Genomic DNA, 27,367 nt, shown 5'->3' with positions numbered 1-27,367 from the left:
AAATAAATCTGAGAATTTCTGTCTTTCAATAGGGAAGTTTAAATTATTTATAACATTTATGATTATAATTGGCCTTTTTAACGGTATGAATAGATCCTGTCAGTCGGCTGACTGAAAACTTACAATGGTTCTCATTTCGCCCAGAATAAAAATCAAAGTCCCTACCATGGTGTCTAAGCTCCCACATGACCAGTATGACCACTGACCACCCACATCTCTAGCTTTATCTCCTACTACTCTCCTCCCCACGCTTATTCCACTTCAGCTACACCTTCTTCTTGTTGCGCCTTCAACGCACCGGATGTGCCTGCTTTAGAACTTCTCCCGTTCCCTTGGCCTGAAATGTTGTTCGCTAGATATTCATGTGGTTAACCTTCTTACTTCTTTCAAGTCTTTGTTCAGGTGTCAACACTTATTCTATGTCTACTAAGCACAACTTATCTAGTTCCCGTCTCCAATACATTTAATTTCTGATCAATATTCTCGGACAGTTTGCAAATCAGGCTAGATTGAGGATAGACTAAAAGAAGATTAAGCAGGTAAAGAACTAAGGAAATTAAGGGAGGAGAAAAATTAAAAAGCAAATTTGATATTTGAAGTCAACATAAGTAGATGCAGAGTGATAACATTAACTAAGGTAAGAAAGTGATATTAGAGCAAAATTTTGATATCTGATTCAGTTTTAGACATGCTGAATTTGAAATGATGGCGGGAAGTCCATGTGGCAACATTCAGAAGGCAGGTGGAGAAATAAGACTGTAACTTGGGATGGGGAACAGCTGGAATAACTTATTTTGGGTCTTTCACAGACAAGTGATATTTTAAATACAGAAGGGATCTCTAGAGAAGAACTTCCTAATATTATGCACTGAAAAGAGCACAGCATCACTTCTACAGTCTTCTTGCCCCAAAAGGCAGAACTTGAATTCTGGGATGAGAAAACTTCAGACAAACCCAGATTGAAGGATGTTCTACAAAATAATTGGCCAGGGTTCCTCTAAAGTGTCAAGGTTATGAGAGACAAAGACAGACTGAGGAAATGTCACAGATTGAAATGAATTAAGAAGGCAGAACAACTAAATGGAATGCAGGATACTATTAAATTGGGTCTTCAGCATAAAAGGGACATTAGTGGAAATACTGATGAAATGTGAATGAAGGCTGTAGATTACTTAATAGTATTGCATAAATGTAAATTTCCTGGTTTGGATAACTGTACAGTCATGTAAGATGTTAACACTTGAGGAAGCTGGATGAAGGGTACGCAGTGCCTGTTTGCACTATTCTCGCAATTAAAAAAATCTCAAATTGTTTGAAAATGAAAAGTTAAAATTTTTAATTAAGAAAAGAAGACGCACACGCAAAATTCAGTGTATCTGTGGATTCAATAAAGAACTATAATTCGCAAAAGAACTCAATTTGCCTCAGAGAATCATTCCCTTGTTTGCTGATCAGACAAGCTGACAGAAATGATTAGGTTCTAAGTCTCTAAACTAGAGTCTTTTTTTTTTTTTTTTGGCTGGGCCATGCAGCTTGTGGGATCTTAGTTCCCTGACCAGGGATTGAACTCGCACCCTTGGCAGTGAAAGCGTGCAGTCCTATCCACTGTACCGCCAGAAAACGCCCTAGAGTCTTTAGGATGGTATAGACCAGTAAAGCAACTGGAAAGGAGTACAAGAATAACAGCTCACTAATAACATTAATTAAGTTTTTCATAATTAATACAAAACTTAGAGAGGCTTTAATTCATGTACTTGATTCCCAACATGACCCTGTGAAGGAGGTAGGCTATTACTCACTTTCCAGATGAAGAAAGTGAAGCCAAGAGAGGTGAAGCGATCAAGGTCACACAGTTTCTAAAAAGCAGTGCTGATACAAAAATCAGTGTTCTGATTCCAAGTCAAAGCTCTTTCTATCACATTAATTGCCTCCATTCTTGTGATATAAGAAAAATGAATATATCTACAGTTATACACCATGATTCTTCTCCCTCCAAAAACATAAAGAGTAGTAATTCACAAAACTTACGTATTTAAGTTCTAGCTTTATCACAAAGTAGTTATGGGATACAAGACAAGTCACTTTAAGTTTCCAGCCTCCATTTCTTCAATACCAAACAAGAAGGTTGGACTAGAGTACATGTAAACTCTATCCCATTGTACGATTCAACAATGCTAATCTGTGATCTGTTTACTACGGAAAATTTGTAGTACTGTAAGACTACCTCATTAATTTTGTAGTCATTTTCCCAAATGAAATTTTGTACCTAATCCAGAGGCCTGTAATACAGTTGCGGAACTGAGCAAAACATCACCATATTCTCAAACTCCTACCTATGTAATTGGAAATGTTGGCTGAAGAGAAACAAATTTCTTAAAGTACCAACCGGTAAGATTTAGTAAATTCATTTCATCATTTTCATCATGATCTCTCTGTTCAAGATCTTAACAATGGTTTAATATTTCTTCTTACTCATATCAGGAATGTCCCTCACCTTTGGCCTCCTTCCATTCCCCCCGCATCTGTTAAGGTCCTACGTGTCTTTGCCCTATTGTTAAAAAGCATCCTAACTGGTCTCCCTGCTATAAATATTTCCCCATTCTAGCTCATTCCCTACCACAGTGCTGCAAGTACTGAAACAAAGCCAGTATTTATTAGAAGAAAACAAAAACACTAATTTGAAAAGATATATGCACCCCCATGTTCATTGCAGCAGTTTACAATAGCCAGAATACGGAAACAACCTAAGTGTCCATGAATGGATGAATGAATAAAGAAATTGTGGTATAGACAAAGAATGGACTATTGCTCAGCCATAAAAAAATGTAGGGACTTCCCTGGTGGCACAGTGGTTAAGAATCCGCCTGCCAATGCAGGGGACATGGGTTTGAGCCCTGGTCCAGGAAGATCCCACATGCTGCTAAGCAACTAAGCCCGTGCACCTCAATTACTGAGCCTGTGCTCTAGAGCCTGTGAGCCGCAACTGCTGAGCCTGTGTGCTGCAACTACTGAAGCCTGCACGCCTAGAGCCCATGCTCTGCAACAAGAGAAGCCACTGCAATGAGAAGCCCACGCACCGCAATGAAGAGTAGCCCCTGCTCGCTGCAACTAGAGAAAGCCCGTGCGCAGCAACGAAGACCCAACGCAGCCATAAATAAATAAATAAATAAATAAATAAAATGTAATCATGCCTTGGAAACAACATGGATGGACCGCTAGGATATTATGCTAAGTGAAATAAGTCAAACAGAGAAAGACAAATAGCATATGATTTCTTTTAGGCATGGAATCTAAAAGCAAAACAAAACAAAACACCAAAGAACAGACTGGTAGTTGCCAGAGGCGGGGGTGGGGGTGGGAGAAATGGGTGAAGGGCTCAAAAGGTACAAAGGAAACAACAACAATAACAAAAACCTAATTTGGTGATGCTAAACTATATTTAAAAACTTCCAACCACAGCCAATAGGATCAGATGCAAACCCCTTAGCATGGCATACAGGCCCTTTACTCTCTGGTGCTTGGTCCACTTTCTAGGCAAGAAAATCTTCTTGCCTCACATTCTAAGCTTTACATCTAACTTTTGGCATTCTCTAGAGACTCTTTCAAGCCCTGAGGGCCTCCGCCCATCTAGTATTTTTGTGCCTTCCACCTTTTCCACTTCTGTTCCAGATTCGAGTTCTGGGTGAAGTATCACTTCGTCTGTGAAGCTTTCACTCTCACAGGCTTAAATACAGTCTGTTAGAGCACTTATGATTTACACTGTAATCATTTATGTCCATCTCCACATTACAAGATCAGCCCTTGAAGATAAGGGATGATATACACTCATCCTCAGGCTTCAATGTCTAGTATAATATTTGATAAACAGGTGCTGAATGAAGATACAATCTACCCTGCCTGGAGTAAAAAGATACTCCATCACAACTCCCCCAATTTTATTTCATCTTGCAGGGTTCTTATTAACCTTTACAAATGCCTCACAAATTCTTCCCCCTACAATTTCACAGGCCTTATTCTTCTCTGAATTCCAACTGCACCCAAGTCAGCCACTACCATGTAATTTAACTGAGCACATTTCTTAATGACATCAGGTGTCTTGTCTCCCTAACTACAGAGCAAACTCCTTGAGAACATTCTAAGTTAATTAAAATAAGCTAATAAAATGTACACCATTATTTTCTAATATATCACAATACATTGTGAACATATCAGAGATATTATCTGATTCTCTGGGCAAATTCCTATACCTAGGATGTCCAATGTTCTGGCATTTTTGTTATGTACCTGAATTTAGAGATGATTACCTTCAAACATATTTTATTTTAGTGCAAAACAGAAAAATACTTGCCCCGCACTTACCTGGGGTTCATGATAAGACGTCGGAAAAAGTAAGTCCAGGTGATATAATCCATTGCATCTTGCTTAGATGTTATTGTACCACCAGCTATCTCTGCATTTAAATGGTCAGAGAGCACTCCTAATAAGCTACAGAGTGAACAAGACATGGGAAACATACATGAACGTTAAATGAAAAACAACTTTTCTCACATAGTCAAGACTCAGATTTGATGTTCCAGGATACAGAACAAATGTTTTGTGTAATTTGTATCTTTTGTATATAATTTTGGGGAAATAAATTGCTAGGTGGAAATAAACACAGGCTGACAGGAAGGGAGCTAATAACTTTCAGGAGGAGAAGATGAGAGCCGAGGTAAGAGCAGACGAGGGACGATATGCCTTGGAGAGCAGAGAAGAGTTACTGAGGCAGATGAAAGAAGAATTGGTAAGAAAGGAGGGATGGTTAGGATAGAGCAAGGATATTCCCTTCATTCATTCTGTGAATATTAAGTTCAGTCATATAAGACATAAATGTGCTAGGTGTTGTGGAATATACAGAGATGATCAGATGTGTTGAAAGACTGGCATAACAAAATGTTCATTTCAGTTTCTTACATAAATTACAAAAAAGGGAAGCAATGTCCAACAAAAGAAAGGGCCATGTAAATTATGATACATGGAACAATATGCAGGTATTAAAAAACAGTTTTTGCAAAGGATGTTTTTAAGGATATAAGAAAGCGGCCATAATAAATTGAATGAAAAAAAAAGCTGCGATATTACTCTCCAGTCACCAGTGGCAGAGTATAAATCCATATAGCTAACTTGGAGGGCAATTTGACAATATCTATTTGAACAATCACCGTGACCCGGCAATTTCATTTTTTCATTATCACCTGATAGGAAAACATTTATAGGTTAGGATAGGGAAGCAAAATACTTCACTGCAGCAATATATGTAAGCGTTAAAAACTAGAAACTCTCTAAATGCCCATTAACAGAGAAGTTAACATATAACTTCTGTATATGTACTCTGTAGAAATAAAATATTAATAGTAGTCATATCAAGGTACACATTTAAACTTTTAATTAACTTTTTACTGAAGTACACATAGAAAAAAATTACATAAATTATACATGTACAACTCAAGTAATACTCACAATGTGAACACATCTGTGTAACCACCACCAAGATCAAGCATTACCAGAGCCCCAGAAGTCTTCCTTTTATGCTTTTTAGTCACTCCTCTTGCCCAGAAGGATATTTTGACTTTTATTTCTTTGCTTTACCTTAATGCAGTGGCTTGGATCTCTAGAACAACGCTTACTGCCAGTGGTGAAAACAACATCCCTGTATCATTTCCTATCTCAAAGGGAAAGCTTTCAATACTGAATCATTAATCATGACGTTTGCAGTAGATTTTTAGTAGAGACTCTTTATCAGATTAAGAACATTCCCTTATATTCCTGTTGGCTAAGAGTTTTTATAATTAATGGGTATGGAATTTCACCAAACACTTTTTTTTATATCTATGCGATAATCATATAATTTTTCTCATCTTTTCCTGCTAACGTGGTGAACTATATTCATTTATTTTCAAGTAATAAGTCATCTTTGCACTGATATTGTAATTAGTTGTAATATGTTATCTTTTTATACATTGTTAGATTTGATTTACTCATGTTTTATTTAGGATTTCTACATCTATATTCATGAGAGACACAGCCCTGTTACATTCCTTTCTTGTAAATTTATCAGGTTTTGGAACCAAGGTTATTCTACTCTCATAAAATAAGTTGGGAAATAGTCCTATCTTTTCGACTATTACAGGAAGGGTTTGTGTTCAATTTCATGAGTTCAATTGCTTCCTTAAATGTTATAAGGAATTCAGTAGTGGAACGTCTGGGTCAGAAAATTTTTGTGGAAAGATTTTAAATTTCAGTTACAATTGCTTTTATAGATAAGAGGCTATTTAAATTTTCCATTTCTTTTTGTGTCAGTTTTAGTAATTTTTTAAAAAAAGCATTCTACCATTTGATCTAAAATTTAAAATTTGTATAAATTTTTTCATAATATCTTATTACCTTTTAGATTTCTTTTGTATCCTGATATTGTGCTGTTCCTTCTCTCTTTTCTCTTGACCAGACTTAAAGGTTTATCAGTGTTATTCTTCTTTTCAAAGAACCAACTTTTGGCTTTGTTGATTTTTTTCTAATGTATGTTTGGTTTTAATTCATTAATTCTTTCTCTTATCTTTCTATCTTCTCCTTTCTTTGAGTTCAATTTGCTAATTTTTTTTCAAATTCTTGAGATGCATATTCAGATAATTCATTTCTCACTCTTTTTCTTTTATTTTTAAAAAATTATTTATTTGTTTGTTTTTATTTTTGCCTGTGTTGGGTCTTTGTTGCTGTGCGCAGGCTTTCTCTAGTTGTGGCGAGCGGGGGCTACTCTTTGTTGCGGTGCACGGGCTTCTCATTGTCGTGGCTTCTCTTGTTGCGGAGCACAGGCTCTTGGCATGTGGGATCAGTAGTTGTGGCTCATGAGCTCTAGGTTGCAGGCTCAGTAGTTGTGGCGCACGGGCTTAGTTGCTCTGTGGCATGTGGGATCTTCCTGGGCTAGGGATCGAACCTGTGTCCCCTGCACTGGCAGGCAGATTCTTAACCACTGCGCCACCAGGGAAGCCCTTCACTGTTTCTTTTAAAATACATATATTTATGGTCATAAATTTTCTCTCAGCACAATGTTAGCTATCTCCCACAATATTAAATGTTTTTATATTTTCCAAATTAAAAAAAAAAGGAACATTAGAACTTCTAACACAGTAAAAAACTCAATAACTATTTACAGTATAAATTAGAAATATATTTTGTCCTTTGCAGTTAGAATATGGTAAAGGCGATTCAGTATATTAAAGAAGACTATGATAAAAGGTAGCAAGTGATAAATGTTAGGAATGAAAAATGTATAAATCTGACAGACAAAAGATTATTTTCAGCTGAGAAAATGAGGAAAGACTTCATCAGAGGGGTGGTAGTTACTGGATCCACAAAGAAGTATGTGATAATTCTGAAACTGGCCACTAGCCTAAATTATTCATTACCAATCCCTTTATTTTGGATATTTATTTATAGACTATTCTACAAAAACACACACCAAACTAACACTTTATTAAATGCTTACTATGTGCCAGACACAGTTCCAAGCACGATACATTTGATCAGTACAAGTACCCTACGAGATGGCCAGTATTGCTGCTATCTCCATCTTACAGACAGTGCACTAAGGCATTGAGGATTTAAATAACTTGCTCAAGATCAAGCAAGTAAGTGGTGGAGAGCTCAAATATAAACCCAGGTTGTCTTGCTCCAGTCAATGTGACTGAACAATGTACTTCACTGCTTCTTTTTTAAAAAATAAATTAATTAAGTAATTAATTTATTTTTGGCTGCGTTGGATCTTTGTTGCTGCGTGAGGGCTTTCTCTAGTTGTGGCGAGTGGGGGCTACTCTTCGTTGCGGTGCACTGGTTTCTCATTGCAGTGGCTTCTCTTGTTGCAGAGCATGGGCTCTAGGCATGTGGGCTTCAGTAGTTGTGGCACACGGGCTCCACAGTTGTGGCTCACGGGCTCTAGAGTGCAGGCTCAGTAGTTGTGGCACACTGGGCTTAGTTGCCCCGTGGCATGTGGGATATTCCTGGATCAGGGCTCGAACCCATGCCCTCTGCATTGGCAGGTGGATTCTAAACCACCGCACCACCAGGGAAGTCCCTTCACTGCTTCTTTTAAACAGCGTGTTTTTCTTTTATAGTGAAAATTATAATTTAATGTTGTCTTATTGTGATAAATATATTGTTTCACTTCAAATAATTCTTTTGAACTAGAAGTTTTACTGATTTTCATCTAATACAATGTCAGCACAAAAATATCAACCTATGACATAATCCATTTAAATTAATTTACAGCAAAATTTACCTTGACTCTACAGGGAAAGGTTCATAAAGAAATTTTTTGTAAAAGTCTTTCTTTATGTCATGAACCAGAATTACAGCTTTGCCTTGGTCATCAAACTGAGGCCTCCCAGCACGCCCCATCATCTGGAGTACATCTATAAGAAAGAGAACAAGAGGTATTCTGCAGTGTGGCATGTAGCACAAGAAATATTGATGGATTATAGCATGTTTCTACAACACAACAAAATAAAAAGGAGAAAAGTATTTTAAGACCAGGGATGCTCTCTCTGATGCCTACTACTGAGTTCCCTAATAATTAAATAATTAATTCACTATGATAGAAAATTGAGTCCCCAAACGAGTCTTACAGTGTGTAAAAGTAAGAAAGATCAAAGATTCCTTTATGTAAATGTTTAAAAATGCTATTTAAGAGTTATAACTATATAACTCTTATATAGGAAAACCTCTTCAGCAGAGTCATTTGCTTATTTTTCCCCATGAATAATGGATCCACTTAGGCCTCCTCTTCTTCCCATCCACTGTATAAAATTTTTCTTTTATACTGCAGGAGTCTCTGAGGTAAGTAATGATTGAGAAATGATACGGATTTTATATGCATTCATTGAGCTGAAATACACATTTGGCATATTTTCCTGTTCAAAACTCACTGAAAATGCTTTTATCAAGTTTTAAAATATGTTAATAGACTGTTCATGTACAAGTTATAGCAACAAGTGCTTTGGTTCTAGAAGTCCTGTAGGAAATATCATGTCTAGTGAGGGAGATTTAAAATTAAACATAATGTTTACTTATAACTTAAGTCACTAATTCCTACTAATCAGTACTTTTATCTATTTATAAATTTAAAACAATTACTTGTGCCTTTGACATTCATTAACACACTGGATAAGTAAAAGTAAATAAAATGGCTTAATACTTTGGAGTAATATTTTTACTGGAAACAAAAAATTTACAATTTGTTCATCACTGACATGTGACCAATTCTCTAAAATTTAATTCATGCAAATTCAAATTATTAATGCTAAAATAGACGTTTAATGTATTTGAAAATTTAAAAATATTACCTGTAATGGGGAAATCCACATATCGTCTTGTTTTTCCATCATAATATTCTGTTCCTTTAATAATTACTAAATGAGCTGGAAAGTTTACACCCCAGGCTAATGTACTTGTAGCAATAAGAACCTAAAAAATAAAAGATAATATCTTATATCTAACTAAAATACAACTTTTAAGTTACTTTAAAATATCTGTTCATGGAAAAAAATTACCTGAACTTTACAATTTACAAATAGTTCCTCTACTGTTTTTCGGTCCCTCTCATGTAGTCCAGCATGATGCATTCCTATTCCGAAAGCAAGTGTCAGCTTCAGGTTGGAATCTCTTACTGTGCCAATGATATTCTCCATCTGCAAATAAAAACACAATTACAAGATGTCAGTGCATTAGCTTCACATTTTTCATTTTGTCTTTTTAATTCTTATGCTATATGGGCATGAAAATATAGGTCCCATCTGCAGTTATGATTAAATTTAAATTAGTTGAAAAGAATATCTACTTAGTGAGAATGTATACTGTAAATTAATTAAAATGTAAACGTTATCCCTTTTATTTTTATGCATCAAGGAAAAAAATCTGTACTCATTACCCCTTATTGAGTAACAACTACTAAAATGCTATAATACTGCCTAAAACGTTTTGGTGTCTGTGTTGGTCTTGTTATAGAAAAGACCTCTATTTTTTGCCTCAGTGATAAAAATTTAGAAAGTATGGACAAAAAATTAATGGGAAAAATCAGTCATAATCCTACCAAAGAGTAGTCATTCAAATTTAGGCTTTCTCACTGAACTTAGTGACCCAGGGGCAAGTCACATACCTTCTCTGAGCCTCAGTTTCTTCATTTAAAAAATCAGACTGGTATATACTTTTGCTTACTTCTCATTTCTTTAATCAACAGTTCAGTTAAATACTTTTCATATTTACTGTTTGACTTTTTGGTAAATTATCTTTCCATTTATTGAGTAGCCTTTTTTCTTATTGGTTTGTGATAGCTCTTTATGTATTAAGGGTATCAACTCCTTGTCCATCACATGGTATAAACTTTCGTCCAGTTTTATAAGTACTTCATTTTATTTATTTAATTTTTTTACTTTATGGACTTAAAATTTTAAATTGGTCCCTTATTTTTTTTTTGCTTAGAAAACTTTTCCTCATCTTGAGATCAAATACATATTCACCTACTATTCCTTTAACTTCTGTTATAGTTTTATTTTTTACATTTAAATAATTAACTTGTAATTTTGTAATAGAAAGTATGGTAGAAATCTAAGTTTATTTTTCCTAAATAGTTAATTATTCTAGCAATATTGGTTAAGTAATTCCTTACCTTACTTATTTTAAATGCTAACTTTAGCATTCAGAATTCTTATACATTCCAGTTTTTGCATTTTAAAACAGATTGCATTTCCAGCCTCAGTTTAGCTCATTGAATTTTATATGTGTAAACAGTTTCTGAAACTTATATTTCATATATACTCTCAGAATATGTTATCACTTTCCATTCTACATGGAAAATTCTTAATGCAACACAGATTTTATGGCAACAAGCAGCAAATCTTATTTTCTTACAAAACTTACTTCCTGTAAAGAACTAAACAGAAAACCCAATCTCTTTCTGCTTAATGATAGACCTCTACTTGTCCCTAAAGAAGATGACAACACTAGGTGCAGCCTGGGAACCTTTTTGGGCAACTCCCTGAGGGCAGCAATGCAGAGACCAAGTGGTTTGAGAATATATCAGCATTCAGAAGAAGGACATGTTTTAGTTATGTCAACAGCTTCATGACCACATCAGTAAACAACAGTGGAGAAGGAACTTGGAAGTAGGCATCAATACATGTATAACTATTATATGCCTGAAGACTGAGACAGAAGTTGGAAGACTAACATTATTTTCAGACTTCATTTCCTTTTTGCCTTCTATTATTAATCACCTCGAATATACACAAGTATACCTGCAATACACTTATGCTCCTGGCTCTGCATAAACCAGTAAACAGTTCACAAAATCTCCATCTAGAGAAACTTCAGGTGGCTGCTGCCATTTTGTTAAAAATTCATAAGACAAACATATTCAGGGGGGAGGGGTAAATTGGAAGATTGGGATTGACACATACACACTACTATACATAAAATAGATAAGTAACAAGGGCCTACTGTATAGCACAGGGAACTCTACTCAGTACTCTGTAATGGCCTATATGGGAAAAGGATCTAAAAAAAGAGTAGATATATGTATTTGTATAACAGATTCACTTTGCTGTACATCTGAAACTAACACAACGTTGTAAATCAATTATACCCCAATTAAAAAAAAAAGACAAACATATTCATATAATGAAGCATTCCAACTGTTTTCATTCTTACTAATTTTATTTTCAATGGTTGGTTGGAAAAGTTTTCCATGTCTTTTATGTGGGAAAAAGTTGTTTTACTCCAATAATCAAAAAAAAAATAAAAAAGAAAGATGGAGTTTGGCTTTATAATAATTATTAATGTATAAAAAGCACTGCATAGACTAGGTAATATTTTAATAACATACACATCAGAAATCTTATTTACCCACTTTCCTGAATTGAATGCAATGTATAAAGAATTCATTCTGTTTCATAGTCACAGTACAGTCACCTGATATTCCTGCATTATTTTCTTTACAATCTGCTTAGCAAGAATATGGAAATGTATTACTATAAATGCTGACTACAAATGCATGCTATAAAGAAAGGTACTGTCCTGTCTCATAAATTATGTTAGCTGTTTTCAAGTGACTGCCTATCATCCTTTTTTCGTTCCATAGTTCACTGCATAAAATATCTTCAATTCACACTATCAAGAATAATTCATTTTTCTTACTCTGCCAATTAGTTTCGGGATTTTTCAGTTTCACAACTTAAATACCAGTGTGTATGTATAACTTGTATAATTTGCAGTGTTCCACAGCAATGCCAATCATATCCAAAAAATAACATACCATTTACCATAGGAAAGCTGAGGAATCCTGTGGCAGGAGGTTTGGTGAGGCAGTAATATCGCGTCCTTTCGCATCAGGGAAGCCTGGCTGTTTCTCATTCCCTTCCCCCACTTTCACATAAATCAATGCATTAAAAAGAACTATTTGCCTATCTAAACTGGTAATGACCTAAAATCCTCATGAGGACAATCACAGAAAACAACTTCATTTATTACACGGTTACTGTGGATGAATTCTGAATTATTTGTACATCATGAAAAAAGCAAAATTTATAGTAATGTTACTCAATCATTAAGCATAAAATATTACAAGGACAGTCTGTTTAACTTTGAAAATATAATTTTTGATTAGATTATATGCATCTTCATCCCTACACTTAAAATAGGTTTCATCTGGATCAAAACAACATAACACAAGCAAAATTTTTCAGGAATTTAGGATAATGAAAGCTTAAAACATGATAATAGATATTATTTGTTGAGTACTTATTATGTGTCAGGCATTGTGCTTATCACTTTACAAAGATTATCACACTGAATCCTTTACATACATATAGCCCTAAAGTAACACCTAATTCTTTTATACAACACACTATGCTTCAAGTTAAAAGACTCAGTGGCCTTGAGTACTATATAGTAGTCTTTCTCAATTCTGGTTCCCTGAGAGAACTGAGCCTCACAAAAAAATATCTGAATTACCATCTTCTTAATTTTTCCAAGGATAGTTAGTACCATTCTAGATGGTTAGGAGAAAAGTTCATTTATTACATTCATTGGATGTCTTAGGACATGAAGGCTTAATTCTTGTTAAGAAAGGCTGCTATAGAATTTTAAAAAGAATAATCATGTAACTAAAACACTTTGATAGAAGAAGTTTTAATTCCATAGTTCATTTCTGTTCAAGGAACAACTGCTGTAATGTGCAGGTATCTTTCCGATAAGCGGTCCTTGAAATACTTCTGACTGTATGTTAGTTAAACCAAAAATTTTTTTCCGTATTATAAATAAAAACAGACCTATGCTCCTCCAAGCAGTGGTCTTTCTTTAGGGTGTGGGGGAGAAGGCACATATGTAAACTGTTGAACCAATTACTTTAACTTAATAGAAATTTTTTTTATATTTTAAATTTATTATACTCAGAAAGCTTTTGTAGAAAGATAGGATTCCATTTAAGTAGATACATTACTCTGTGCCTGAAATACATTCCAGTCAGAATATAATTCAGTGAGTTGATGACAATGCTGGCTCCAAAAGAAAGGAGGAGACCAGATTGGACAAGAATGAGCTAACAGATTGTGCAGCCCAGTTCTGTCCCTTTGAGTGTGATATATTGTTTCAAGATGCTAAAAACCCATACTTTCTCAAAGCGTATCTGTTGTGCTGGTTTTCCCATTTTCACAGAATCCTCATTATCAGAACTCTGTACTCTTTTCAAAGCACATCAGACTCAGACCATATGCCACTGAATAATGCTTATCAATTGTATAAAACACTCAATAAAAGATGTACCATACAGAAGAATAATGAAAGTTACAAAGACTTTCTTTTTTAAAAAAATAATTAAATATATCACATCTGGTACAGATGTTAAATGAAGTTAAAACATTTCCTCATAATTACTTTTATTCTTAAAATACACTTTTTATGATAAACCCTACAGACTGAAGGGGAAAAACTAAAATGAAAGAAACACTTTAGAACATTCTTTTGATCTACTAATAGGAAAAAAATAAAAAAATAAAATTAATTAAAGGTAGTAAGTTTCCAAACTTTACCAATATACCTCAGAACATATTCTCTTGCTGCCCCCTTGGAAACCCAAAACAAGCACACCTCAAAGTAATTTATGATACTGTTAATATACAAATACATTTATAAATGATTAAAAATACAATTATATGAGAAGTAAATATATAAATGAAATCGGAATAACAACATGTAAATCTTTGCTATTGTCTGCTAAATAAACACAATACTATTTTCAATGTCTGCTTTTAGGTTAACCTGATTCTTAGTAATAGAAATATCAAAACTGGGCTATATAGGGCTGAGATATTACAAATTTTTCCTTATTAATGTTTCCAACTTAATTCACTATGCCATTGGTAATTTTTGAGTATACATTTTATGCTTATTTCAATTTCTGGTGAGTTCAAATTCCAAAACATTCTTGGAGAACATTTTCATACATCTCTGCTTTTAAAATGCAGAGAAAGCTGATAAAAGGGACATTATAGAATTGATTTTCTAAAGTAGCACAATTTTAAATGAACAAATACTATATTAATATGAATTAAATTTGTGAAGGACCACAAGCAAAAGATTATAAATATATGACCAAATTTTACCAGTGCTTTCAGCAAAAAGAATCTGTTTAAAAGATGTTATTCAATGTAATAACATTTATTGAATATTTAACTCTGTTCCAGGCCTGTTCTATGCACATTAAATGTACTAATACATTTAATCCTCGCAAGACTCTTGTGGGGAGAGATTATCATCCTTTCACAGATTAAAGGATGAGGCTCAGAAGTGAAACATCCCACTTGCAGTGGGAAGTCAGTACTGAACCCAGGAAGCCTGGCTCTAGTCCATGCTCTCAACCACAATGCCACCCTCTAATCATCACATGAATGAGGGATATTTCAAATAACTACTTGAAGTAATGACATCATCCACTTGACTTAGGGGTGGACCACATTGTTTTAAAAGGTATACAAAAAACAGATAAGAGTTGAAATAATGAGTAATGCCCTAGACTCACACAGCTGGGGAACGTTATGCAGATGATTTGCAAATCTATTTGTTCTTTATTATTTGAGTATTTCTACTCCCACGCCTCAAAATGAAGAATACTTAAAATAACATTCTTTTCTAAACTAAGATATCACCTCTCATGATTGAGAACGGCACAGCTCTTGTTGGTTGCTTGCATTTGATATTTTAGCTACTGACTTGCGTCCCCGTCAAACGACACACACCCTTACTTTGACTTTTCCATCTTCTCTAGACAGTATGTTGTCCATGATTCCATTACTGTGCGGGACAGTAAAAGAACATTACTCTGAGACAGCCACTCTGGTTTTGAGCTCCCACGCTGCGCTTACTTGCTTTGTGCTATTGGGCAAGTCACTTAATTCTTCTAAGTTTCAGTTTCTGCATCTGTAAAATTGGGATAACAGGAACGACCCTCCCAGAGTTCATGATTAAATGGGATAAGTCTTTAGTGAACTATAAAGTACTTGATAAATACAGCAATTATTACTAAGCATAATAAGAGCTTTGCCTCTTTAGTCAAAAGGACATATATGATATCAACTAAGACAAAATAAAAAAGAACAGTCTCCTATCTTGAAGCTGCTATTAATTACACAAATATTCCATGAGACCCAACTCAGTTCAATGTCCAATGTTCAGCAAATCTGTAGATAATGCCTGTTTTGACACTTAATATTCTGAGCCTAATAGTTTTCTTTATTGGGTAGTCATTAAGAGGTCTGAAGCTTGATCAAAATAGAAAGCACTTGGGGTGGGAGTTTTGTATCATGAGCTAAATCTATTTTAGTTTGATAAAACAGATTGTTCAAGTTGAAAATATGGTTACCCTACATTAAACTCAACTTAATTTCTGATTTTTAACAATCTCCAAGTCCATTTTCAAAGCCTGGTACTAACTTCTTACCTACAGGAAGAGGTCAATATATATATGTTGAATGAAAAAGCAAATGAATCAAAGAAAACTATAGTAAAATGTCAGTAGTAGAAACTCCACCAAATCTGAACTTGTGATCATTTTGTGTAAAGCTAGGCTATAGCTCATCTTTGTACGTCTATGAAGGTTTTACTTGTAATGAGGTTGGGTGAGTTATGTTTAGCTTAAAATGAAATAATTTTCAAGCATCAAAAAATTCCTTCAGTATTAAGCATGCGGAAATAACACCAATTCTACTTTTCATGAACGTGCCCCTCCTGTGTACCTATGCTACAGTTTTTCATTAATTCACTTTGAAGCATTGTGTAAATTTATAATTAGCACATTTCCTTAATTATATTCAGTGTCATCTGTGTGAGTCTTCTAGCCAATTAATTTGAATTAACAAGGTTTAACAATACTATGTTCCAAGGAATTCTTGTCTTCCATACTCCTCCGATTTTCATGTTATCCACATCTGGATTCTTTTCCTATCGTGCTTCAGTCAGAAAGCTATCCCCTTTCCTGCTTCAGATTATTTCCCAGCATCTACCTTCTCGTGGTACTGCAGACTTTAGAACACAACTCAAACATTGTGGTCCAGGACCTTCAGGGCAAAAAGCCTTGTAGGATTCTGTTTAATTCATTCCTACTTGTAAGGATGTAAGGGGGGAAAAAAGAAAAAAGCTAGTTGTCTTTGATGTGCTTTTCTTTTAGCTACCTGGACCTTATTTAACAGTGTGGAAGAAGAAAGGGTTAGCCCTGCTGCTAATTGGACAGACACACAGAGGAGTTGAGGAGGAGAATATAAGTAAGACTGAAGAATAAAGTCTAATCTTCAGCCAGGGTTCTGCTTTCCCATCCCAGATATGCATCTCATGCAACGTGTGAGTGATGAAATAAGCACAGTATTCTGAGCTTTCAATCAGTAAACCCGCTCAGAAGAAAGGGTGTTCCCTCTGCTCTTTTATCTTTCCAAGCAGGTTGGCAACTATCCAGATCCCAGCACCATTCACCCTTGCACGTCAAACCAGATTGCAGAGTATTTGGCAGAAGCCAACGAACCACACTTGTTAGGCACTAAATTATAACTAATTAAATTACATAGAAAAGCTTCTAGAAGGAGTTGTATACGCTATTTGCTTCCATTTCCTTCCCCTCCCACCCATTTATCCCTCAACTCCTTCCAAACTGGCTTATGTTCACAACATGTCACTGACCCTACTTGCTAAGTTCGTCCAAGATGTCCAAGTGCTAAATCCCACCGGTGTTTCTCTGCTCTCATCTCACTCAGCTCCCATTAACATCTGATGTAGTCAAGCACTCCTTCCTTCACGAACCCCTCCTGTCTACAGTGTTCTAGGACACTGTGTTTCCTCACTGGCACTGCTTTCTCAGGGTTCGTTGCCAGCTCATTTTCTACCTAAGCTCACAATGAGAGAGTCCCTCAGGCCTGCCTTTTGATCTCCACCCTCTCTATCCGAGGGTCTCAGGTGCTCACCTGGGTTTAAAGGCTTGCAGATGCTCCCAAGTTCATATATCTCACATCCTCTGTGGGTTTTACAGACTTCCGACATTTAACTGCCTTGAGATCTCCACTTGAAAGTCTTGGAGATACAAATTAACATGTCCAAAATATAATTTTCTTTTCTTTCCTTTTTTTTTTTTTTTAAGCTCAGATATGTCTTCTCCGTCTGTCTCTCTCCATCCTAAATCTGTCTCCTCCTTCCTCTCTATCCTACAGTCTCGGTTCTCCCCATTTCAATAAATGATGCTATTATTTACTCAGATGTTTAGGGTTAATAACTGGGGCACCATTCTTGATTCTTTTCAGTTCTTGAATCTCCATTTCTCATCTATTAGAAAGTCCTATTGCATCTAGCCCCAAATTTATTTTTTCATTCCCACTGTTACCACTCTAGGTGGCCCCTAGGTCACCACCATCGTTAATTCCATGCTTACTTCCACTTCAATCCATTTTCCACTAAGCAGCAAAAGTGATCTTAAAATGTAAATTGGGGTATGTAATTTGTTTAGCTTAAAACCTTTAATGCCCTGGAACACTCCTCCCTCAGGTACCTGCTTAGTTTGCTTCCTTGATTCCTTCAGTTCTTTGTTCAAAGGTACCTTCATCAGGGAGGCCTTCTCAACTTGTATTAATGTACAACATTCCACTACCATCTTTGGCATTCCCTATTCCCTTTAACTTGCTTATTTTTTTCCCCCATGTGAATTATTACAACTTGACATACTTGCTTATTAGCTATCACTCCCACTAGAATGTTAATTCCATAGGGCAGGAACTTTACCTGACACCTGACACACAGAAGGAGCTCAATAAATGTTGGTCTAATAAATGAAAAAATCACTGTCTTCCCATAGTACTTAGAATAAAAATCCAAGCTCCTTAACCATGGGGCTATGGCCTTGCATGAGCTGGCTCCTGCCTGTCTCAAGTGTAACTTGTAGCACCCTCCTCCTGCTTATGCGGCTCCAGCTCAACCGATCTGCTCACTGTCCCTTTAACATGCTGTCCCTTCACCTGAAACGCGGTTATCTTCTCTCTTTGTGTAGCCAGCTTGTTCTTATGCTTTGGTGCTCAGCTTAAATGTCATCTCTTCAGAGAAGTCTTCTCTGACTAATCTATTTAAAGAAGCCTCCCATTCCCCTATTCTATTCCATTTCTTACTGGTTTCTTCCATACAATTTTCATAATTTGATATCACCTTATTTAATCATGCATATATTTTTAAATTTCTACTTTCTTCACTTAAGCTCTTTGAGATCAGTAAGGCTAACACACAGTGCTTGGTAAGTTGTAGACATTCAATAAATATATGTTAAATAAATGAATACTTTACAAATTCTCTTAAGAGCTACCTATTGATTTAAGTTAGAGGATTATTTAATGGATATTTTTGAGCGGGGAGAGAAAGAATTCCTGACTATGTAGTACCAGGTAACCTTGCAACTGAAGCTGCTGATCACGAACTGGATGTTATCTGAGCTATCTAGCAGCACGCATCATTATTAGAAATAAAAGGAGCTGATGGAAGAATATCATGAAAGGTGATCCATGAACCCTCCATGTGTGTGCCTATTCCTGCCATACTATCCCTACTTCAACCTATGTACCTAGGCCCCATGGGGTATTTCTTATGTCAAATTGACTGAGGGGGAAAAAATTCCAAATTCCAAATGGCTTTGAACAAGATTGTGGCACCATAAGAAGTACACTCATGTGGTATTATCGTCCTTTCACGGATGACTCTAAGGAAAGGAGTAAAAGTTGAGTGTTATGTATTTCCTTGTCACTTTCCTACAAAGTAGAGATGATGCAAATTGATGATCCATCCTTTGCTCTGTAGTTACTGGATTAGCCAAATGGTCAGGAGCTTGGCAAGAGTGCTATTGGAAGACAAGTGGCAAGAAAGGCAGAAGTTTTATGTAGATGAGCTTTTAGAATGGTGCTAGAATAAACAGCTACCTATATCCCATGAAGATGTTTACCAAAAAGTTAACAGCAGTGTGGAAAATGCTGTTAACAGTCAAGTGGGCATCTGAGGGTACCCAGCAACTTCCCTCCCAGGCCCCAGGTCTTTGTGCAATGGTTTCACGTACTAAGTGGCTCCACGGTGGAAGAGATGAAACTCTGCCTGGGCTAAACATGGACTTCCTCTTCCTCAGGCCGACCCACTACTGCCACTGCTCAGTGCCCCATATGCCACCAACGCAGACAACCCTGGGCCCATTATAAGTACCTTCGCCATGGGAACAGACAGCTATCTGGTGGTAAGGGAATTATACTGGACCCTTTCTATCACAGAGGTGACATCTATTTGAGATGATGTCTAGAATGGACACTACAGATTTTGATTCTCCTATCCTGCCCATCATGTCCTGCCAGTGGCTTCAATGGTAGGATTACTGAATGCTTTATACATCTTCATGATATCCTGTATGATAATTTTTCTGACTGAAGAGCTCACATCATAGAGAAAGATTAAGACAATGGACGCCACGGGATCCACTGTTCCTATTATGTCTCTCATTACCGAGAAAGAGCAGGTTTTATAGATTAATGACTGAGTGGCAGCTGAGATACACTACTTTGGCAAGGTTGGGGTGTTATTTTGTAGGATAAGGTGTATGCTCTGAACTACGCAATCATTAAATGATACTACTTCTCTCACTGCCAGAACATACAGTTCCAGGAACCAAGTAGTCAGTGTGTGCCGATGTCTTCTGCAAACATAGCTAATAAACCACTTGGAAATTTTTTGTTTCCTTTCCCTACACCTCTAGCTCTTCTAGTTTACAGACAATATCCAAGGGATGTAACAATTTACTTGGAAGCTGAAACAGCCACAGGGCCATTTGAGGCCCTTATGCTACAGGGTGAGCAAGGAAAATATGGTCCTGGTGTAGTTTAGGTGACTGACCCTGATGGAAAAACTGGGCTACTGCTATACAATAAGGGGAAGGAAAACTTTGAATGGACCTCAGAGAAATCTTCTCACATTTGGAAAATAAACAGAAGTTCTAAAAAACCCTATATACTAAGCATATATGAACATCCAATTTCCAGTGTCTCAGTAATGTGGGTTTTGGTAACTCCACTGGATAGAGAATCGTAATTAGCTTAGGGGCTGGTTGAAGAAGTGTACAGGTGATGGATAGCAGAGAAAATAAACCACAAATATCTTTTTAGCTCCCCAATCAGTTGCAGAAACAAACACTGTGGTCTCTACCCTTGCTATCTCATATATGTACTAACATATTTTATTTCTTTATTTATTTTAAAATTTATTTATTTTATTTTTTTGGCTGCATTGGGTCTTCATTGCTCTGCGTGGGCTTTCTCCAGTTGTGGCGAGCGGGGGCTACTCTTTGTTGTGGTGCACGGACTTCTCATTGCGGTGGCTTCTCTTGTTGCGGAGCATGGGCTCTAGGCGTGCGGGCTTCAGTAGTTGTGGCACATGGGCTCAGTAGTTGTGGCTCATGGGCTCTAGAGCACAGGCTCAGTAGTTGTGGCGCATGGGCTTAGCTGCTCCGCAGCATGTGGGATCTTCCCGGACCAGGGCTCGAACCCGTGTCTTCTGCATTGGCAGGTGGATTCTTAACCACTGTGCCACCAGGGAAGCCCTGCACTAACATATTTTAACTAACAATATGTTACATATTTTAACTAATTTCATTTCTCTTTCCTCTCCCTATCCTCTACTGTTGAATATAGCATGTGTTAATTGTGGGCAACTTTATCATTTAGTCCATTGGCTAGAGAATATTGAGAGAGGATTGCCAAAGAACCAGAGGGTGACTGGATATAATCAAGAGATCTAGGATTAATGGATTTAATGATGAAATTTTCAGTTGCCCGCCTTGGGGAGGGATGAGTGGATTTTGGTTATATGAGGGAGAATTGCATTGTTAGAAGAAATTTGTTTTTTTAAGTGTAGGTTTGGAGAGACTGTGTATCAGTGAGTTTGGACAAATAATAGACTATAGTGAACCTTCACTACTTGTACCTACACTGTTTATAGACAGCCAGTATCTGAAAATCCCTCAGTAGAGGCCAAAGTGAAGAAGATATTCCCTATTCCTGCTGCATGCTAGAGATTGAAATTCAGGCATTCAGATGTTTCTGTCTTGAAACTGAAGCTTGAGAGAGTGAGGCAAAAGCCCAACAATAGTTTGAGGTTAATGGTGGAAGTGGTGGCTGTCCAACTGAGAATTCAAGAGATAGGGCAGCACATGCCCACAAACTTTTGAAATCAGTGCAAGAAGTCTTCATAATGGCAAATACGAAAGGGCATTACTTTTGGGGTTTTCTCATTCTGCAGTATGATTTCATATCAGTGATCCACTTGAAGAGGATCTGCTTCCTAATACTTTACTTTAGGTAAAGTAAAGAGACTTTACTGGGTTAAAAAGTTAGATGGACAACTCCTTTTGTCTTTGCTGAGAAACAAAATACAACACATATATTCTTCCTTGGTCACATTCTCTTTCTCCAGCCTCTTCAGATTTGCCCTGGCTTTCTTTACTCTCCCACTGAACCTCTCCCCTCCCACCTCCACATCTAGGGACACTTTCTGACTTCACACCATTCAGTTTCAGAATGACTTTGATGCAACCCTCTTCCACAAGCACCCTGCTTCACAGCTGCCAGGATAACTGCTCCCATGCTTACTCTGCCTCCTTGAATGATCAAGTTGTCAACACTAGAGTCCTAACCAGAGTACTCATGACCTACCACAGAACACCAACCTGACACTGTCCAAGGAGCAGCAATAGGAATCGTCACCAAGTGTCTAGCCCCAGATATTACAGAAAATAACTCTTACAAAATTAAAGTGCTAAAAAGTCCTCCTAATTTCATTATTTAGGGGATTCAACAACGCACGGAAACACCTGCTTTATAGGAGGTTTTGGTATAAGCAGAATGAATTTGCATAATAATTGGTTATAAACCCTCGGAAATTTTGATTTTAAAGGTGATTGCTTTTAGAGGCAGGAATAAAAGCAAAGCCTGGGTTGTCTTATTCTTGAGATGGGCTTAGTGAAACAAAATGTGCAGAAGTGGCAATTTCTAACTGTCCTACCTTAGCAATGAAAGTCTATGAAACAGCAGAAACCATGCACGTAAATTCTATGGTTTCTAATGAGCCTTGGTGATAGATTCTTGGGTTAAATAAAAACGAAACAAAACAAAACAGAGAGGTAGTTCCATATAATGTCTGAGCTGTCCAGAATTCCTTAGGTCTCATACCTTAAAATAAAAAAATAAAGAATAGTAGAGTTGTACTATAGTTGGGGAGAGCACATGAGGTTCACATTTGAGGTTCATGTGAGTCACATATGTGCTAAAGGCCCAGCTCTTATATATATAAGCAAACATCCCAAAATGGATTCAATAAGTAGGTACCTTGCACCTTGACTTCTAAGAAAAGTCTCCATTAGGAACACTGTTAGGGATAAGACACAAGAAGAAAACAAAAACAAAAAACAAAACTAAGCCTAGATAGATGCTGCACATAAACTAAACTGTCAATATTCCATACAGCTATTTTTCAGCATTTGCCTTCTAAGTCAAGATACTGTTTAGACAAAACAGGGTGATTATTTGGGCACAATAATTAAATAACACAGGACAAGGAACTTTTGACAAAATTATTTTGATTTTAAATGATCTTGAATTATACACCTTGTATATGCCTACAAGTCACAGTAAGGAACTAATGATGAAACTTAAAAGATAAAATGATAACTTTCACTCTACTTCATGGAGTCATGTGATATCTTTTATATGAAGCTAATTTGGGGGTCATCTGCGGTCCTATGCAAGAATGCTTTGAAATATTAACTATTATTAGTTAACTAATATTAGTTAATGTATGACCATAATATACACAGTACCATCCAACAGGGGTACTAACCCTAAATGAGTCATGAGATGTGGAAGGGGAGAAATACGTGACTGTTGACACTGACACTAGTGGGCTAGGAGCAGCATGTTTACTGTTCTTCAGGCTGCGTGAGATGAGACAGGGGAGGTGTGCAGGGAGAAGGACAATGCAACAGTTTTATTACCGATATCAACTATTTTTTCATCATAACTCCAACTAGGAGCATATTTTAAAAAACTGGAAAAGTATTAGAAAAGAAAAATCACTGTCTACAAATCTATGGAGGGGAGGAGGTATACCTACGTTTAGAAGTATTAGAAGGAATCACAAAGCCCATATAAACAGATTGTATCACATAAAATGCAAAAACTGCTATTCGAAAAAACAACTAAGATAAATGACATTCAGTGAACTACCAAAATTTACTAATAAAATAGATGAAAGATTAATACATATATATAATCAATACATATACATGGAAAAAAGTGACATCATAAGGCATACCTCATTTTACTGTGTTTTGCAGATATTGCGTTTTTTTTTTTACAAATTGAAGGTTTCCGGCAACTCTACGTTGAGCAAGTCTATGAACACCATTTTTTCAACAACATTTGCTCACTTCATGTCTCTGTGTCATGTTTTGGAAGTTCTCTCAATGTTTCAAACTTTTTCATCATTACTATATTTGCTACAATGAGCTGTGATCAGTGATCTTTGATGTCACTACTACGACTACTGAAGGCTCAGATGATGGTTAGTGTTTTTTAGCAATACAGTCTTTTTACATTAAGGTATGTACATTCTTTTAAGACATAATGCTATTGCACTCTTAACTGACTATGGTATAGTGCAAATATAACTTTTGTTATGATCTAGGAAACCAAAAATTTCGTGTGATTTGCTTTATTGCAAGGTTTGCTTTATTGCAATGGTTTTGAACCCAATCTACAATATCTCCAAGGTAAACTTGTATAGTTTTAGGGGAGTGTGTGTGTGTGTGTGTGTGTGTGTGTGTGTGTGTGTGTGTGTGTGTGTGGTATTTTAATTTGGTAAGGCTCCCACACAAGTCTATAAGAAAAACTGCTGTACTGCAACAGATAAAAGCCCAAAGGAATGAAGGGACAAAAAAGAAAAAAATTAAACAAATATATATTAAAAAAATGTTCAACCAAAAAAAAATTAAGGCACACATAAACACTAAAGCAACAAGAGACATTTTATGTATAACAATAAATTACGACAAATGAGGATGTAGTGAAACTGTTACTCTCATATACTGCTGACAATTCATACATCAATAGTGATAACCACAATTACTATTGCCCTTTTGGAAAGTAATTATCAGTGTATATGAAAAGCTATAAGAATGTCCACATTATCCGACCCATTGATGTTAACCTTAGAACTTTATACTGAGGAAATAATTCTAACAAAGAAAAACTTATAATAATAAAGATACATAATTATTTAATTATAGGAGAAAAATACAATGGAATAGCCACATAATAGAATATTATTATATAGACATAAAAGAATTTAATGATGGTTATTACTTAAAGGATAACAACAGGTTTTTAATTTTCACATACTTATCAGTGTTTTCTAAATTTTCAAAAATGGTCATGTTATATAGTTTATAAAAAGTTAATTTTCCAAAATTGATTATAAGTTCCATGACGGCAGTGAACACTCAAATATTAGAGAAATCTTAGCTGAATATTAAAATATGCATAGGTGACGATGTTAAAGGGAAAAATACAGGAATAAATATGATGTAAAAAAAATATTTAGTGGAAAAATACTGGAAGAAAATCCATGAAAATATTAATAGTTTTAAGGTGGCAGTATTTATGCATTTTCTCTATCTTTTCCCCAAATTTCTGTAATGTTATACGAAACTTTTAATATAGATTAAAACTAAACATACTTATATGCATAATTTCCATTATACTACAATACAAACTAATTTGACATGTAAAAGAAGTAGAAATAAAATATGCTGCTTACCTCTCTTTCATCCATATTCAACCACTGCTTTGGATCTTCTTCAGTAGCCAGAAAGGCTATCAATTCCAAAGCAGTAAGACGGGTTTGACGTCTTGATGAGACAAATATCAGAACAGGTTTGGCTGGAGAATGGCTTCTAATTGCTGTTGAAAAGTTGTGGAAAATACAATGGTAAGCCACTTATACCAGAATCCGAATTTCATCAGGACATCAAATGGACACATGAAAACTAATGGTGTAAATGATTTAACTGAATTCATGATTTGGTCATGAAGTATAGCATTATTTGAGCTACTACCTGGATCTGACAGCATATTGGAGAAATGATAGGAAAGGAAAGGTAGCTGCCTCTGCTCAGGGGAGTATTCTGCCTAGGACAGGGAAGACTGGCCTATCTCGACTCCCGGTTCTGTTCTGAACTGCCAAGGAAGGAGACTTAAAAGCCGACTCTCCATTAATAGCTGTATATGGATACTAAATCCTAGGTGGGGTTTTCTATTTCTGAGTTGTGCTTCTGCTTGCCTGAGCAGTGATATTCCACAGTTAATCGGTCCTGGGGTCTGAAGAGAGAGTCAAGTCCTGGGGCAGGTGGTGAAGAAAAGCCACAAAAAATTCCTTTTATTTTTGTCCTGTTGCCAGTAGATAGAAAAATTTAGAGAGTTTGTATCAATAAATTAGTCAGAAGAATGTCTTCCTTCTGTTTTTTCTAAAAACATATGTGTAAGATTTCAAGAGGGAAGATAAGAGAATGCAGAAGAGAGCTCAAAAGAATACCATGCTTGAATCTATATCTGAGTGACGAAACATAGGGAGTAGACACACAGAAGATGAGTAATTTGAAAACTGGGTAATAAGACTGAAAATATTACTTAAAGAGCCACATTAATCATTTGACCTAATTGGAGCTGAGGTTTCTTTGCTATGCATAGGCTCCAAAATGCTGATAAGATGGCACAAGTAGAATTTATACTTAGGTGTACACAGGTCTCTTAAAACAGTTATTAAAAACTTTTATTTTATATAAAAAGTTCAACCTCCTTGTAATATCTTGTTTGAAATGTGAACTGCAGAATTCTTTTTATGGGCTAAAAAACAAGGTTCATAAATGGAAATGTTGACAGGACTTTGACTATATTTATACCCTAAGAGTGAGAAATAAAGCTATCACAAAATCGTAAATCTAAACTGAAAGAAATATAGTGATCCACTACAGGTATAATAAATAGTTTACAAGGACAGCTACTGTACTTATGCCATATCTAGAGAAGTGCAGGTATAGGTTATTTACATAACATAACACAAAATGCTTCATTTCAATCACTGGTTTGCAATCAGCCATTCCTTAAATAAATATAAGCAATCTACAATACATACTATGAAAAGTGAACACACAGTTTATCAGAATTTATAGAATACAAATGGTAATGCTTTGATAAATCATATTAGAGATACAACGTTTAAAATACACATATTAGTACAATATTGGTATCATTTGTACACATAACCATGAATGAATTTGCCTCTTTTTAAAACCTCAACATTTAATGGATTTTTGCTGCTGCAAGAACAGGTGTGGCTGAACAGCTCACGACAGATTTATTGTTCATTAGTGATTTTGTACAATGCTTCTGTGGAGGTGTAAATAATCTGAACTGCCAAGATTGGTCTCCAGTTCACAATCAATACTTTGCTTCTGTCATAAGGCTAATTACAGCAGCTAAAAAGTCACCTCACAACTGTCACCTCACAATCAACAGCGGTTCACGTTAGGGAATTTATTTTGGAGGTTATTTTTAATTGATATAATAAATATTCCTTATGCAGCCTAAACATGAAACCATGTTTTAGTAAGATAGGAGTGTTACTCTCAAATCTTTCTTGCTTGCCTAATTTGTTAGAAAGGGAAAAACAAAAAACAAAA

The 27,367-nt window shown here is 35.9% G+C and overlaps 1 protein-coding gene across 3 annotated transcripts in view; it reads right to left on the bottom strand.

Annotated features, from left to right (window-relative positions):
* The window catches only part of ASCC3 (activating signal cointegrator 1 complex subunit 3), a 331,462-nt gene that overhangs the window by 82,668 nt on the left and 221,427 nt on the right, over nt 1–27,367 (bottom strand). For all 3 annotated transcript variants that reach the window (XM_033418760.2, XM_033418762.2, XM_004264782.4), the window contains exons 30-34: nt 25,447–25,589; nt 9,582–9,719; nt 9,375–9,495; nt 8,312–8,444; nt 4,360–4,485 (exon numbers count right to left, since the gene is read on the bottom strand). In XM_033418760.2, the coding sequence (XP_033274651.1) occupies nt 4,360–4,485; nt 8,312–8,444; nt 9,375–9,495; nt 9,582–9,719; nt 25,447–25,589 (661 nt within the window). The remainder of the gene's footprint in view (nt 1–4,359; nt 4,486–8,311; nt 8,445–9,374; nt 9,496–9,581; nt 9,720–25,446; nt 25,590–27,367) is intronic.

Source organism: Orcinus orca, chromosome 12, assembly GCF_937001465.1.
Source record: "Orcinus orca chromosome 12, mOrcOrc1.1, whole genome shotgun sequence".
In the NCBI taxonomy this organism is placed as follows: domain Eukaryota; kingdom Metazoa; phylum Chordata; class Mammalia; order Artiodactyla; family Delphinidae; genus Orcinus; species Orcinus orca.
The sequence above is the reverse complement of the archived record's forward strand: the minus strand, read 5'-3'. Positions and strand labels throughout refer to the sequence as shown.